Source organism: Cyanistes caeruleus, chromosome 1, assembly GCF_971803275.1.
Source record: "Cyanistes caeruleus chromosome 1, bCyaCae1.hap1.1, whole genome shotgun sequence".
Taxonomy (NCBI): domain Eukaryota; kingdom Metazoa; phylum Chordata; class Aves; order Passeriformes; family Paridae; genus Cyanistes; species Cyanistes caeruleus.
Window position 1 is genome coordinate 43,809,051 of NC_141701.1, and position 17,269 is coordinate 43,826,319.

Consider the following 17,269-nt stretch of genomic DNA (forward strand, 5'->3'; position numbering starts at 1 on the left):
ATATAAAAATTTTAACCAAACACAGAAAAAAAATCCTACTTCCCATGAAATTTCAAGGTTAAGAAAAAAAGTTTTGAAATTGTCAGAATGCCCTATTTTAGCTTCATAATGAAAGATTAATTATTAACCTGAAATTACTGTCTTTTAAAAACTTCAGCAAATGGTAGAAAAAAATATTGTAAATACAAAGGCCAGAAATCTCATTTTATGATTCACCTGAAAAAAAATTCACTCAAATTGCTGCTTCACAGTTTTTGTCAGATTTTGATCATTTAATCTGGTTGCCTAAGAGAGGAAAACCATTTTTGCCAAACCAAGCAGAAGCTATCATTTCTACGCCTAAGAAACAGAATTCCTAATTGGTATCAGCTGGCACAGCAAACATTTAATATTTAACTGTTATATAAACAGCCAAAGTTTTTAATCAGCTTCTACTGCTTCCTTTTTCTTTTTTTAATGAAAGCTACCACTTACATATGTCCTTGCCCAGTCTAAAGTCAGGATTTTGACCTTGAAGGGTCAAAATTCAGAAAACACTGAGTAGAATCTGTTTCCTGAAAATTCCTGAATCTGTTTCTTGCTTCAGCACTTTACATTTTTGGATGTTTTAAATTTGTCATATTTTAAGCGTAGTGACTTAAAAACCCAGTATCATTGCGGAAAAGTGACTGACTCCATTGAAAAACTCCATTGTTCAGAGCTGGACAGATGCAAATGCTGAAGGATTGATATTGATCTCACATTTCAAAATTAAACTGGTATTATTCAGGTTTACATTGATACCTGAGAAATAGGACAGAGACTTTAGAAAAAAACCCACATATATATATACACACATATATATACACATATATACAGCCTAATAACTGCAGATATCTTGTTCAGACAAGCCATCTATCCATCTGAAATGTCAATAGACTCCTCCTACATGTTGAAGTTTCATTGCACATATATTGTACCATTACAGTTTGTTATCACTGCATCAGGCAATTCATTATAACTGTGCATGAAACAGTATCTACATATTCAAGATTTGAAATGAAGGTGCAGCTTGTAAAACAAGTTGCAAGTACATGGGCAAAGTGTACAACACACGTTTTAAAGACTTCATTTGCTTTTAAACTCACTCACAGATTTTTGTAAAGAACAAAACTATGAGTAAAGCTTCCAATATCAAAAAAATAAAATCACATTATTGCATTTTAAATTAAAAATTATTGATGGAGGAGAAGAATCACACCCATATATGCTGAGTCCCCTTATAACCATTAATGGTAAATAAAATTTTTTTCCAGTTCCAATAACTATAAACTACAATGTACCCATATCTACTAATCAGGAAGTACAACTGTCCTAAAGGTACAAACCGAGTAATTCCTGGAAAAGTTCCTCTAGCAGCAGCAAAAGCTCACAAACTGAGATCAGTAGCTAAGTACAATAGTACTTTTGGTGCACAAATCAAAATGTGACCCCATGACTGAATAATATCAAATGCAAAAACAGTGAAATCCCGGCTGGTCCTCAGTGTCTGGAAACTGCCACTGAATATTTTATGCTGAAGGAATTCCTTCGATCACTTCTTTCCACTGTGTTCCAAATAAAACTAGGTCTTTAGTCCTGTGAATCTCAACAGCAAAATACTCTGTTTCAAAAGAAGCACCTCTGCATGTAAGTATCACTCAGTGATGTGGAAGTGACTTTGGTCTCAATACCAATCTGACAAAATTTATGATGCATTTCTAATCTGTGAAAGTATTGTAAAAACACAAAAAATACACAGTTCATAGCCTCGTACAGAGGAAGGTTGTGTTAGCTGAGGTGTACCTAAAAGGTAGTCTAATCTACACAAACACAAATTTCTGAATTTTTTAATATCAGTCTGTAATTTTGGACATGGAAAACATGTCAGTTAAGACCTTGTAATGGTTGGTTAAACCATGGCTTGTGAGAGCACATTTAATTGACAAAAAGTTCAAGTGTGTCTTGGGCAGATGGAAACATCTCACCTATTGTAATCATGTAAAAATCAGATTAAGGGACTCAGTAATCAATCAAGAAACAAATGGATAATTCTTATGTGCCAAGAATATCTATGGCACCACCATGATGCCCTGGCATCACCATAAGATGATCCACCTCACCTAGTCTAGACATCTGTTCAGATGGAATATACTCATCTAGTTTGGATGAGACTCCTAACTTACCAGTGACTCCTCCAGACTATATTATTTTAGTATTAGCATCCAGAAACTTGAAATTAGGTCTTCCTGGCCACAGAACACATGGAAATGAAATAATTAGCCCAGGTGGTCAGAAACCACTCTCACACAAGACCTAGTTTTTAGGAATCTGTTTGATGTCAGGTAACTTCTGGATGTTAGTAACACGCTCTACCACCTACTATAGGCTTTAAGAAAGAATTCAAACAAGACCGAGGTTTGAGTTTCCAAAAGACTGGGGCAGAGGCACAGGTAGTGGGAATAGTAGGGTGGGATGGGATTGGGCTGATGAGGAATACAGGAGGACTGTGGGAAAGGTAGGAATGTGAGGTTGACTACTTAGGGAGATGTATGAACATGTGTCAGCGGAGAGGAAGAAGATAAGGCTGCCACAGATAGTTACGTTGCATAACTTAGATAATGTTACTGCACTTAGGTAGTGTCATAAAAAGTAATACCTTACTCTGTAGATTACCCTGAAGATATGAACAGCTGAAACAAACTTTCAAGAACCTTCCTGGTTTTGTTCTCTGAACTAATTATATTGTGCATCACCAAAAGTTCCTGACCTCTCCAACAATGCCTCCCAACATAAGCAAAATGCTACATTTCACTAAAAAAGACAGGGAATATCAAAATCTCAGCTGCTACTTTTTGACCTGAAATACCCAGTGGCTAAAAAAGCATAAATTTCAGTATCAATTATGTTGTGTTATAGCAAAAAACCCAAACAAACAAAGAAAAAAATAACCACAAAAAAACCGCAACAACAACAACAAAAAAATCACCAAATCATTCAGACATGGACAATTAAAATAAATTTCAATTTTTGATTTACCAGTTACCAGACAGTAACAGCAAGTTACAGATTTGCTGTTCTGGTAACTTTTAATACTAATGGACGTTTTGCTTAGATGGGGGAAGATCATAGATCGGCTATACATCTTTCCATGTATAGCTGATCTATGAAAAATAGCAACACTAAGACCCCAAGGAAGCAGAAATAACTTATGTCTCCCATGCAGACAACAACAGAATTATATTGATTCTGCAAAATAAGAATTAAATATTTTCCTTTCAAGCTCATCTTAAGCTGCATTATTTGCTCAGTCATATAAGGAATATATATTCTTTGTTTTCTTACCAGACTCCAGACCACCTGAAGAAGAAGACAAGTTAGAAGACCAGAAAACAAGCCCATGTTGTTCTCTGGTCTACAGTTGTGTGGACAGAATTTTACACCAACTTGGTATTTAAGACAGTAAATATCATAAATCAAAACCTTTGTCCTCTCAACAACGATTAACTCACCTACCTTACCTGCCTTTTTCATGTCAAGTAAGAACATCATTGTCAAGTAAGTCCATCATTACTGCACTGCAATAACTAACAGAAACACTTTAATTATTTTTAAGAACAGCTGTGAGAAAAAGCGTTGGAGAGATATTGAAATATAGGATGAAGTGGAAATAAGAAAAAGGAAATACAAGAGAAGGACACACTGAAACACAGGAAATTCCATCTAAATTTAAGAAAAAAAGTTCTTTTTCTTATTGTGTTTTTAAGCACTGGGACAAGTAGCCCAGAGAAGTTGTAGAGTCTCTCTCTTGATGACAATCAAAACACAACCAGACACAGATCTGAGTGACCTGCTGCAGGTAACCCTGCAGCACGGCTGCAGAGGAATTGAACTAGGAGATCTCCAGAGGTGCCTTCCCACCTCAGTCATTCTGATTCAGAGAATAAAGCTGTGACTAAAACCTTTTGAACAATGAAAAACTAGCAAGACTCTTGGCAAAACATTAATATATCAATAATTGTGCATTTTTTGACAGAAATTGAAAATGAGAAATGTGTGTGCATAAAAAAAAATCTGTCAGCAACATAATTTCAGTGTCCTGCTTTTGGAACATGCAAAGCTATTTCTGTTGTTGGTATATGCGAGACACTGCATTTATCACTAACATAAATAATGGCATCCTTCTGGATTACTTGAAGATTCCATTCACATGAATTTTTTAAATGTCAGTACCATTATACTGTCACCATTGCCTGTGACTCTTGGGTATTTCTTTCAACTCTAACCATCCCTTCCACTTCCTAGCTGTCAGTGGATGCTGGAATTGCAACAGCTTCTTCTTATGCTTAAACTGCAGGTACTTGTGGAAATTGTATGGTTGTTTGTTAATCTTTTACTTTGCCAGACCAGCTACTTGTACAGACCAACACAAAAATGAAAAATGGCATTTAGTTTTTTTTATTGTAAATTCAGACTCGCAAAATTATCATATCAAAATTAATAGCACATTGCATTCTACTTCAAGTATCAGAGCTGATAAAAAAGAAAGATCCTAAGTAATGAGGACACCTAAGCCATTTGTAGCTGCTCAGATCCATACTTGTTTCATTGCTGATGCATTGAGAAGCAGCTGTTTTATAAATTACTGTTCTGGTGTGGCCATTTTCTATGAAAGCAGTTAAATATTATAATCACCTACTCACCAATAATGATGGTGTCAACTGTTCTGAAATCAGTGATATTTAGTAGGTCAAAAAGCTCTTTGGTAAGATTTCTTCTGCAAGTTCACCAGCCCTTGAATTCTCTATGTTGCCATCTCCAGCTGGTAGGAGATGATTGGTACTGGTTCTGGAGGATTCCTACTCAGAAAATACCTGAAACCCAACTGTGATTGCAAAACAGATTTGTTTTTATTAGATGCAGTAGCAAATAATACATACCAACCCCCAGATTCTTTGAAAAGCCACTGAGCAGGAGAACGAGATGCAGCATGGTGCTCAGGTGGGAGGGGCAGGCAGACACTGCACCTTCGAGGAGTCCCCTGGATCCAAATGGTGTGCATCTTGTCCTTTTCAGCCCCTCCACCCCAGAACCACACCTCATGCCTCCTCCTCTTGGAGTGGAATTTTTCCAGTTATGAGGACATCTCACGCTTGGCCAGAGTATGAGATGAGGCCACAACGGCTCATGATAGCACCTCCATGTTAACAACAGCTCCATTGTGTATTGTTCTTCTCTCACAGGTTAAGTTCCCAACACATTGTTTCTCTTAAGGGTCAAGTTCCCACCAGTTAAGCAATAAGATTTTCTTCATTGCCTTTTCTTCATTGTCTGGTCCACATGCCCAGCAGCAGACCAAACATGGCAGGGCCTTAGACACGACTTTGGTCCCAGACACATGTGACTGCATGATCTGCCATTGGAACGTGTCAATATTCCACCATATTAACAACAGTACAATGCAACGTACTATTAAAGATCAGTTCTATGATACTAAACTAGAAATACAACAAATAATACAGAGAAACCCAATACTTAAGGCACAATGTAATACTAATCCCTTTTTCAACCAATTCCAGCTTCATGCCCCTCCAGCAAACAGATTCCAATTGGTATCTTCTACAGGGTGTTGAGTAAGTGTCCATAATTCCTGTAGTTGTGCATGGACAGAGTTAGAATGGTCACTTAAGTTTACACAACATAACTTATCAAAGTCTTCTCAGCTATGCTCATGTGTTAAAAGCTAAAAATCAATTGCTGCTTGATTTTGTAGCATAGCATGTTTAATGCGGTCTACATCACTTAACAAATCAGACATAGCTGTACTGGTAGCATTGCTAAACTTTGCTAACCAACAACTAACTCTATTCAGTCTCATGAGGGCTTGTGCACTTGCAGCCTCAGGAGCCAACAAAGAGGCAGTGATTATCTTGGTAGTGTTCTGGAATTTAGCTGTATCTCTGTAGTCAGGAGTATGTATGAAGCATGTATGCTCTGAGTATGACAGTGGTGAGTTTGGTTTTGTTGGATGCATACTGAAGTAGTTATATTTGAAGAGGGTTAGTTTTCTTACAGTGCATGGACTACCTTTAATTGCCATTGGCACTCTGGCCTAAGTTCAGTCCCCAGATTAAGAAGACACCTTGTGAGAGTTGTATACATGTACTAAAGCTCAGGGTTACCTGTGCTATGGTTGAATTATACCAGTGTGAAGTATTTTAATACCATGGTACTGTGGCACTGACCCACCAAGTTATAGGGCTATTTCTTGTGCTAATAAATTTAAAGGTGGTACAACTATCTGCATTCAAGGTGCCTAAAATCCACAGCTCCTTTGGGGGCAGAGTGGGGGATTTCCTGAGGTGGGACAGCTGTTGCCAGAATCCGGTAGCTGGACAGGACATGGATGCAGGAGTGCTGTCACATAACTGTTACAGCTTGTGGGCAGTGAGAAAGACACTGATCAGACACATGGTGAATGGGTTCTGAGGCACTGCAGTGCTAAGGTATCATAAGGTCTGGCTGCTTTAGCCAGAGTCACCCAGATGTTTTTTCCAAGGGTGGTATGAGTCTAAGGTACCCTGTTAAAACAGAAGAGAAGTCATCTCCCCACCCCTTCTCCTACTCCCACTGACATAAGTTTTTAGCAGGTACTCAGCACCAGTGCTGTTCCCCTGGAATGGTGATAGTAACCTGTTTTGCTTCTGCTGCTATCACCTCAGCAGCCACAGAACCAGGTTCCATGGGGGGTTGATACTATACCTTTGCACCTGAAAAGTAAAACTGCACAGGACCTTGAATGGATAGGGAGGGCATAATCCAAAAGAAAACTGACTCAATAGTTCCACTGGGGAGTATATGAGTAGAAGGTGTGATGTTCCTAATACCTAAAGTGAGTGGATGTTAATTTTCCTATTGTTTAAAATAGTGCAACTATAGAATAACTACTCTGGAACAAAGGTAAAATCAATTTAAAATCAAACCATATACATCTGAAAATGTCTCTGCTTTTCTCATCCTTTCTCTACACAAAGAGGTTTTTAATCAGGAGGATTTTAGTTTTATCCAAAGGCATCCAGTCCATATGTGCCAAAACCATCCCACAATGATAATAAAGTACAGTCAGCAGGACAATAGGGAGTGTTGTTTCAACATTGGCATACACTGCAAAGGAGAGGAAAGATAACTTCCAGAACAATAGTTTTATTCAACAATGGTGAGAAATATGAACTGAGTTTTGTTTTAAATAAATAGTGAAGGCAGGTCAGTATAATATTACAAATCACAAAAATAGAAAAAGTATGAAAATTACTTAAAGTGATGATTATAAGTAAAGTAATATTATTAAAATGTTAGACCAAGCTATGGAAAATATTTTTTAAGTTTTTTGTGCTGCTCTAAGACTTATTTTCTTTGTGAATAGGCTTATGATCAAGGCTATAAAAACAGCAAAGGTCATAATTTTCAGATGAAACTTTGTGATTTACATTAGAAGCCCTAACAACTCCAGAAAACTGCTGTAAGGTATTTGATGTTCGGCTCTGTATCCTGCAATACCCCAGTATGACATCATGTCTTTCGGCAGATGAGCCACATCACACAGGACCTCAGTGGACACGTTCACATTGTGCTTAGCTCCTTGACAATCTCCCAGGTAGAGGTCACCTAGCTACCTTGCTCTCCCAGTTTTCCTTTGAAGGAAATCAGCTAGCTCTGTTCACATCAAAGTATGAGGGCAGCTGTGTGGATAGCTAACTACCAGCCCTTCCCCAAAAGTGGCACAGACCAGCCTGCACTCTGTAGGTTCTGCTCAGTGTAGCTCTCCAACACTATTGCAAAAACCTCACATCCTTTTCTGTCATACTGCAGAACTTGCAGCACATCCTTTAAGACTCATATAATGAAACCTCCACTCCAAAAGACTGAAACGCAAGTTATATGATACACTTTGTAAAAACACATAAAAAATAGGAACTTGTAAGGCTGCTCTTGTTGCTGTGTGTATACAGAATATAACACTACAAATCCATTTGCTACTAACACAAGATTGAAAGCAAAATGTAAAAAATGCTTGTAACAAATCATGAATAGTTACTTGGATTTCTGCATCTCTTCCTGAAATCTTAATTCTGGCATGTAGCCACCATGTGGTGTCAATAGCCCAATTGGTAGGTTTTTTTCCAATTCCCAGCACTTCCCCGGGGGCTCCACTCCCCAAGGTTACCTAGCTGCTGTATTTTTTTCAATTATCTCATCCAGAGGATTTCCTGTTTCATTAATCAAAAGAGTCATTATCACATTTTTATATGCTGGGGGAGCAGTCTTAATCAGTCTATTTCTCACGGTAACAAACAGGGATTTTGCATCAGAGTGCCAGTTTGCCCAGTAAAAATTTCCACTTTTATTCCTTCCTCCTTCATTCACTGTATACAATCTCACAACATATACCATGGACACTCAGGCCTTGGTTAAGTATCTTCTGTGGGGTGTTTAATATCACATCCCTGAACAGACATAGCTAGCAAATTAGTATCCTGTGCATTAGTTTTAAATGCATTCTCTTTACAAGAAATTTGGGGTTAGCACCAGTAATTTCTTTCAATCTCCAGCATCCAAGATTATGAACAAGATTTAGAGAACGCTTAAAGAATCATGAGCAAGGATATCAGCAAAAACTAGATTCAATATTAAGTGACAGCACGACAAAGTTTGTTGACAAGATTCACTCTACTACTTACAGAACTGTTAAGGCACCCCAAGTTAAAACAAGCACAACGAAGCCAAATATAGCCAAATCAAAACAGAATTGAAACAGGAATTATCTGTGTATGTGTGACAAAAGGACAGTGAAGCAAGGATAAAAAGGAATATGGCTTAAAACCTTGATATCACTCAACAGTACTTTAACTTATACTTCAAATTAAAAAATGTAATGAAAAAACAACACTTAATTTATGCCTAACTCAACTTATAACTTAAGTTATACCTTAACTGCAACTATTCAACAGAGGAATCACGCTTAATATTATTAACATAATTAATTTTAATTTAAAACTTAACCTTACTTACAGACCTAACTTACTGAGATCTCAGGTTGCAGTGCAGCAGCAGCAGCTACAAATGCTTGCCTTTGCAACATTATATTGGCCCTCAAGCTGTTCAAGGACATATCCTTGTTTTGTTTGACTCCGTATTCTTTTCAACTGCAACTTTGTATGTAAATAATACACATTCAGCCATGTGTTCAAGATGAAAAGCCGCTCTTTAGAGCATTTCTGAGGAGTTTGCACAAATTTTCCCCAATATTTCAATACTCCCATGGGATTTTTAGCCTCCCATGGCTTGGGCTTAATACTTGCACAAGTTTCAAGCTTGTCTCACAATGTGCTTCACAGTTCTGATGTCCACCCCAGTTGCTCCACTGGTGGCGCTATGGCCCGAGGTTCCTTTTTTCTGAAACATCTTTACCAATGCACTCACATAAAGACATGATAACAAAGACAAAAATAGTGAAGAAATAACTCTGTTCTAGTGGTATCGTCCAGAGACACCATAAATGCAAAGGACTAAGAGTTCTTCCTACTGGAATCTGAAAAGTACTTGAGCTATGTTTACAATACATCGTGCAACAACAAGTGATTACACTTTGGACACAGAAAAACATTTCTAAGTATACACAACTGGGTACCCAGATGAAATCTTGACCTCCCATATGCCCCAAGCACACATGGAACAGTGTCTCTCAGTACAGCTATGCGTTTCACTCTCCTGGTGCAACCACGTGCCCCACTGCCCAAGTCCTGTCCTTTCTTTTCATCAGTTTTTGTCCTCTGGGTATTCCATCCTCATTGTCATTAATGTTATGGGTTCTGGAGGATTCCTACTCAGAAAATACCTGAAACCCAACTGTGATTGCAAAACAGATTTGTTTTTATTAGATGCAGTAGCAAATAATACATACCAACCCCCAGATTCTTTGAAAAGCCACTGAGCAGGAGAACGAGATGCAGCATGGTGCTCAGGTGGGAGGGGCAGGCAGACACTGCACCTTCGAGGTGCAAATCCACCTTTGGATCCCTGGATCCAAATGGTGTGCATCTTGTCCTTTTCAGCCCCTCCACCCCAGAACCACACCTCATGCCTCCTCCTCTTGGAGTGGAATTTTTCCAGTTATGAGGACATCTCACGCTTGGCCAGAGCATGAGATGAGGCCACAACGGCTCATGATAGCACCTCCATGTTAACAATAGCTCCATTGTGTATTGTTCTTCTCTCACAGGTTAAGTTCCCAACACATTGTTTCTCTTAAGGGTCAAGCTCCCACCAGTTAAGCCATAACGTTTTCTTCATTGTCTTATCTTGTCAATATGCACAACAGTGGACCAAATATGGCAGGGCCTTAGACACAACTTTGGTCCCTGAAAAATGATGGTAGTGCTTTTGAAGGCCTCCTGGGTTAGACTGGCCATGCCCACAGTAACCATTACTTCAAACAAATACAAATAAGTGTAACAAATACATACATTGAAACATCTGGTGTAAGAACCTGGCACCTATGCTGCACAAATCTGAAAGGGTTCTTCTTTAGTCTGGCTCTGATTTGATCCCAAGGTCTGGACATCAGTGTTAACAACTGCATTGCATAAGGCAGGGATCTGCAGAACATATTCTGGCTTATTTCAAAACAAAGGAATTCATCTTGTACACGTAAGAACTACTCTGTGATGTGAGCGAAAGCACAGTAAATAGGAATGGTGATGATGATAATGCCTGCTTAAAAAATACCTTACAAGGGCTTTCTGTTGATGGTGAACTCAACAGAAATAGCACAATTTTGGTTTTACTACTTGATGCTGGAAGAAAGCCTAACACTCTGCTTTTTTGCTCCCTTTTAAATGGAAATAATCACTACAATTGCTCTCTGTTCCCCATCCTCACTTCTAAGATGTATCAACTAGGAGCTCACACCAAATTCTTGTCAATAGTAGATAGGGGCATGAAGAGTTGTATGACACTTTATACCATGACCACTGCTGCTTTCAAGACTGGCTAAAACGTGAATTACCTAAAGAAAATATTACCAGGTGTGAGAATTGGCATATAGTGACACCAAAGAGAGACGGCACAAAAGTTATATGCTAACACACACTGCTCTTTCATTAAACAAACTCAGAGTTTTGACACCTCAACCGGTCATCTGGTAAAATAAAGCAAGGTGCAATGGAAAAATAAATAGTAAGCTAATAACAGAACTTCAGGATTTTAAGATAGAAGCTCTTGAAAGAAAATTCAGTGTCACCCAGGAAGTAGCTAAAATGGGCTTTTTAATACATGTTGAGAAGAAAATAATTCATGTAGGTGCAGTCTTCAGGAAGTTCTTTTTCTGTCTGACCATGTAAGATTTTTTTCAATAGACCTTATCTACTTTTGTGACTATGTTCTCTACAATGACAAACACCTTGCCTTATTACTAACTTACTGTCTGTGGTCCGGCAACACACCTCTTATTTTATTTCATGGTTTTCCTACGGGACTCCTTGTATTTTTCTTACCAGATGAATACAGCCATATCATACCTCCAAGACTGAGGCCCGCAGTAAGAAATAACAGAGTATAACTGGAGATGAATTGATATAGAGTAGTGCAACTCGAATAGACAGTGTGCATTTTCAGAAGAATAAAAAGAATGGCATCTTAGATTATGTCTTTGTTCCACAGCTACAAGGGCATATATGTTGAGGAATGCACCTGGTTGAGGCAGCTCAGCTTGCAAGCTGCAGATTGAGATGCCTGAGAGTCTTGTGAATGATCAGGCTGAGAAGTTTCCTTAACATATGACAGCCAAAATAATGTATGTCCTTTCTTGACACAGTCAGAGACCTGTGGAATTCAAGAATGTTGTTTCCATTAACATTTTGATCTGCAAGTAGACCACTAGTATCCTGATTGCAAGCTCTGAGTCTGAAGAAAAATAGAAACATTAAATGCAAAGGAAAAGGAGCAGGTCTTTAACTGGTTGACTGCTTTTTTCTTTCTTGCAATTCTTTGCCTTGAACATGTTTCACAACTTTTACGAGTGCTAAGATATCTAATGAGCCCTGAGTAACTGTAAGAGACACCTGCAAAATCTGAGCTTTTGCCAGTCAATTACATTTCTTTCCCCACAGGCTCTCATGCTGCCTAAGAGAAACAAAGAAAATGAAAGACATCAGAGCTTGTTGTGGAGTTTGCTGCAGCTCAATTGCGAGTGACTGCCTGGATCTCCTGCTGATCTTGCTTTGTGAGCATCAGAGAGATGGAGAGCATCCCAGAGCAGACTGCATGTTCCCTGGGACAGGCACTGTGTCATCATGCCTTCCTAGCGGCACTGTTGCCTGTGGGCTCTTCCTCAGCACAGCAATAAAGATACTGCAGTGTTTTTCCCCTGCCTTGCTGCAGAAGAAGGAACATTCATCAGGCATCATCCAATGCCTTATGGGAAGAATCATCTGTTTTACTCCTCTTTGTAAAGTTACAAAGCTTTGTAATAATATGGGAAGAGGCAGTAATGGGGGAAGAGAGATTGGAAAAAATGAATGGAAGAGAGCAAGAATGCCCTCTTAAAAGCAAAAGGAACTTAACTGGAAAACATAATTTCAGTTAACTACTGAGAACCATAAATCCAAGTAAAATTAGTGATTTTAGTAGAATATAGTGATATAGTAAATACAGTGATTTTTTAGAATTTTTGGTAGGTAGTTTCATATTTGAATAGTTTTGTTAACCTTCTGTAATGTAGCAGAGATGCTTTGGTAATTTTGCCACCTGTATACTGCTCAGCAAACAATGGTGATTCATGACTGCTCATTGACATTTGGGTGGAACCTATCTGATGGCAAGTTTCAGTGTCAGCTTTGAGTGATATGGATTCATTACATAACATGAAAAGTGCTGGTTTGCAGAACATTATGTGTCCCACTCACAGCAGTGCTTACAGCTCAAATGTGAAAAGAGCAGGGGGATACTTAGATGGTCTATTACCCTCAGATAGTGGATTGCCCCTTGCCCTGTCTCAAGCTTCCTGCATTATCTTCCACAAATTAAGTTCACTTTTTCAGTTAATCTCCCAAACAGAGAGATACTGTTGCAGTGTTATCTCCTTGGCTGATGAGGCAAAGCAGCAATGAAGGTAAGAGTTGTCAGATAAACCCGAAAGATAATAGACCCTCAATCAAATCCAGAATCTTACAAATTGAACACTTAAATATTTAAAGTTAGGAAGCTCTAGTGTTTACAAACCCAGCAGGTGTCATGTGGGATGTAATGTAAAAAAGTGAAAATTACACTAGGTATCTAACACAAGTGTTCCAACTGTTTGCAGAGGAGCAAACAAGGCATGTTTGCTTTCATTAAGAGTTTATCAAGAAAATGAAGCAGACCTTCAGCTTCCTCGCCCTGCTTAGCTACAGGTAAATTAAAAAGTAAGGTTAAAAAGCAAATGGCAGAACCTTAGGTATAACATCACACGCCTTCCTGCCCACTACCACTTCAGACATACTTTAACCATCATTTCTTGTATGTGTAAGAAAACAATGCTTCATAAATTAAATAACTCATACGGGATTACACCTCCCTCCCTCTCCCAGGGTGCTGAATCATGTCTGACATGTTTTTACACAAACACATTTCACGATAAATATCAATCAGATTACGGTGTGAAACGAACTGGCACTGATGAGCAGCTACTGAAGTGCTTGTGGCTGGCCACTATCATTCCACTGCAGAAGCACACTCCAGGGAGAATTCAGTCTCAGCTGAGGCAGTATAAACCTTAGCTGCTACAATTGCTCCTCCACCCCAGAGGGCTGTCCCAACCCCAGACTGTCGTGAATGCTAAGAAGGGATAACGCAGGGCACCTGGCCGGGGCACCTGGCAGCGCTCACAGCTCCGCAGCAGATGGAATGAGCGAGGGCGATGCTATGTGTGCAGCCTCACAAAACGGGAAGCCAGGAAGGAGCTCTAACCCCTTGTCATTGTCACAGAATGCATCAGTCCCCAGCTGCCCCCGTGTGCCTCTCGCCTGCACTACAGCGCCCGAGCTCCAGAGGCCTCTGGAGAACGCCCTTGGGCAAGGAGAGCTCCTGCAAGTACGTGTCGCATTTAATGCTCACCCGTGAACAGGGGAGCACTCCATCCTTCCCAGAGTGGAGTCCAGGGGGAAACACTGCTCACTTGCCACAGGTGATAAAGCAACGTACGTAAATCTCTAATTTTAATGTTTTAAAGTAAGTTGCAAGTATTCTTTCTGTAGAATGGAATGACCCCATCCAGTCTCTTAATCCCCCCAAAATTCATAAAAGATTTATTGCATTTTATGAAACATCAGGAGAGAAACTCCATATCTAATAGTGCTCCGGAGTACAACTACTTACTGAATTATCACCCTTAAATACTTATTTAGAGAGTACCCAAAAATATTCAGTGCCCTCTGGTGGTTTGAATTATGAAAGACAAAAAAATAAAATCGTACAAGAAACTACTCAAGTTTGATCAGTCTGAAAACTAAGGTGGTACGTGAATCTCACCTTCTCTTGCAGTAGGGCCACAGAAGTTACCTTGGAGAAAAAACATTCCACACTCTTCAGTCCATACCTGCAAAACCAGAGAACCTAACACAAGGTTTTCCAGGCAAAAAAAGGGTGCTATTACCATCAAAGAACCAGGCTTTGAGAAAAGGTTTTGATTTTCAACCTGATCCTAATCTCTCCAATCCTAAACCAGATCCTCCCCCTACAGAAAACAACAAAGTAAATGCCTTAAAATGTGTTTAAAAGCAATAAAAACTATCTGCTAAGACTTTCAGATTCTTTCCAAGTGCAAACACATTCTGAGAAAGATAAACTCCTCTAGCCACAGAAGTAAACATGACTGGAGAACTCTGGAAATTATTGGTGCTAAGCTTCTTGGTTACTGTATTCACCCCTGCGGCCCACACCAGGCCCATATTAAGGGCACAGCCAGAGGAGCTTATAAAACATCCAGAATATGAAACAATAATTAGTAGCCAAGTAATATAATTGTAGCAATTTAATTGCTGACTACTTGAAAAGAGAGAAAATGGAGTGGGAGGGAAACACATAGCGTATATTTATGAGAACTGCTGTAGGGAAATGCATGTAGAGGAAAACAGGTGGTGAGACACTGGAACAGGTTTCCCAAGAAAGCTGTGCATGCCCCAGCCCTGGAATGTTCAAGGCCAGGCAGGATGGTTTTGAGCAACCTAGCCCAGTGGAAGGTGCCCCTGCCCATGGCAGGGGGTTGGTATGAGATTATCTTTCAAGTTCATCCTAACCCAAGCCATTCAATGAAAAACTGAGTGACAGAAACACAACAGTAGAGAAAGAACGTATAGTAACAGCGAGAAGCACTTTTCTCAGTGACTACACAGCCTTATAAGATTAAGCAAGTCATAATAACAGTATTCTGTCTCTAAGACCTGGGAAATAACCTACAGCTTCACAGAGCTGAGGAATGCCTCTAAATATATACAGAGTACTTTAAGGCACAGATTTGAAATAGAATTAAATGCTATTCCACAGAATGCATTTGGCAGTGATGACTCCCCCCTCCCTCCTTGACCTCAATTTCCTAACAGTGTGACTTGTGGTGAGGCAGTAATTGTAAAATTCACTTTCTTAGCTCTTTCCTGAGCATGTCCACAAAAACGTTACAAATAAGGCTGGTTAGAACTGGAAAATGAAGAGGTAAAAACTGGTCCTTCCCAAAGCAGACCTAGAGTCTGAGAAATACAGTAAACTGTATAGACCTACGCCACCCATGAGACAAAAAACCCCCATGCTTTGACAGTAGTAAGTCTGGAAATTCCCTGGGAAGTAGAAGTTTTAACATTACTGAAATGCCTTCTCATTGCAGACACCCTTGATTTTGTCTTCAATGTGTTTTCAAATACAGCCCAACAGGAAACAAACCTAATTTCTGGAGCAAATGTACCCTGCATGGAGAACAGACCATGTAGTTTTTGTGCCCTTTCATTGCTTGTTTCTCCGATTCTAAAAGAAACCTGAAGATGCCTCAGATTCTTGCACCTCTTCTGTCTCGCAGTAAGGCAGCCTTAGATGCCAGGTTCTGTAGTCATTTCACAAATGCACACTTTACCACATGTAGTAAACACTGTCCCATCCCCTAACAGTGTTCAGGAACTGGTGTGTCTGTTTCTGAATAAAACAAAGGATATAAAAAGTACACTATTCACTTTTATAGCAGTCACCACAGACACTCATTCAAATCTCACCAGACTTAAAAGTCAAATCTAAAAAAGAGGGATCCAGGAATGTTTCCCAAACACAGAAAGCCTTCTAGTTCCAACTACCTGTTGGAAGATAAACTGGGTGCACAAAAATACCCCTCTCTCCCTGGGACCAAGGCCCTAGCTTAAGACTGGACAACAAAGGGCAGTTTTACAGAGCTCAAGTATCTTATAACCAAGATACTGCCAATGAGAATTAAACACATCACATGCATTCTCTCTTAAGTAGAGAAATATGAATTGCTGTAATAAAATCAAATCAAATGAAATCTGCAACAAAGGGCTAATAACGAGATTCAGAAGATACAGAGGCTTACTTAGAGATCAGAAAATTAGATTAGAAAGAATAAATTAACAAAAAGTAAATTTACATAATTTTGTTACATTTCTGTCTGTTAAAGTAACACATTAAGTCAATTTTATTACTGCAATACCATCTGTGTGTCCTTAGAATGCAAAAGCACAAGAAATAACCAAAGTTTTCTTCAGCACAAGAACAGAGGGCAGAAGGATATATCAACTAGCTACCACCTTCCTGGTTAAAACTTGCAACCAGCCCAAATTTACTTGCATTTTTTCTCAGGAAAGTATTGTATCTTCTCAGAAAATCTACATTTAAATAACAAGATTTGTTAATGACCGCAAGTGTTACATGCCTCTTTCTGTGGCCTTTTAGGATGTTATTTCTCTATTAACATTACATGGGAAAGCAAGAAACAAACATGGAAGCAAGAAATGATGCACAAAGTAGATCTGGGCCACCCTATAATCTTTTCTGATAGCTGGAAGTACCCAAGGTATAAGGTAACTTGTCAGCTCACAGATGCATCACCAGTCACATCTCATCATTTCAGCAGCATACACACCATTCCAAAAACTCAAAGTGTATAGACATACAACTGATCACATATTTAAGTTTTAGAAAACATCTGAAAAGGACGAAG

The 17,269-nt window shown here is 39.1% G+C and overlaps 1 protein-coding gene across 8 annotated transcripts in view; it reads right to left on the reverse strand.

The window, feature by feature from the left end:
- Positions 1-9,202, reverse strand: part of MEP1B (meprin A subunit beta) — a 31,139-nt gene extending 21,937 nt beyond the window's left edge. The window contains exons 1-3 of one of the 8 annotated variants that reach the window (XM_086889370.1): positions 9,092-9,152; positions 4,722-4,903; positions 3,535-3,605 (exon numbers count right to left, since the gene is read on the reverse strand). In XM_086889370.1, coding sequence (XP_086745496.1) covers positions 3,535-3,570 — 36 coding nt within the window. In that variant the 5' untranslated portion in view covers positions 3,571-3,605; positions 4,722-4,903; positions 9,092-9,152. Of the gene's footprint in view, positions 1-3,363; positions 3,500-3,534; positions 3,606-4,721; positions 4,904-4,958; positions 5,139-9,087 lie in introns of those variants that run through there. The other 7 variants (XM_086889398.1, XM_086889376.1, XM_086889359.1 and 4 more) reach the window with 7 other exon arrangements.
- Between the last annotated feature and the right edge of the window lie 8,067 nt (positions 9,203-17,269).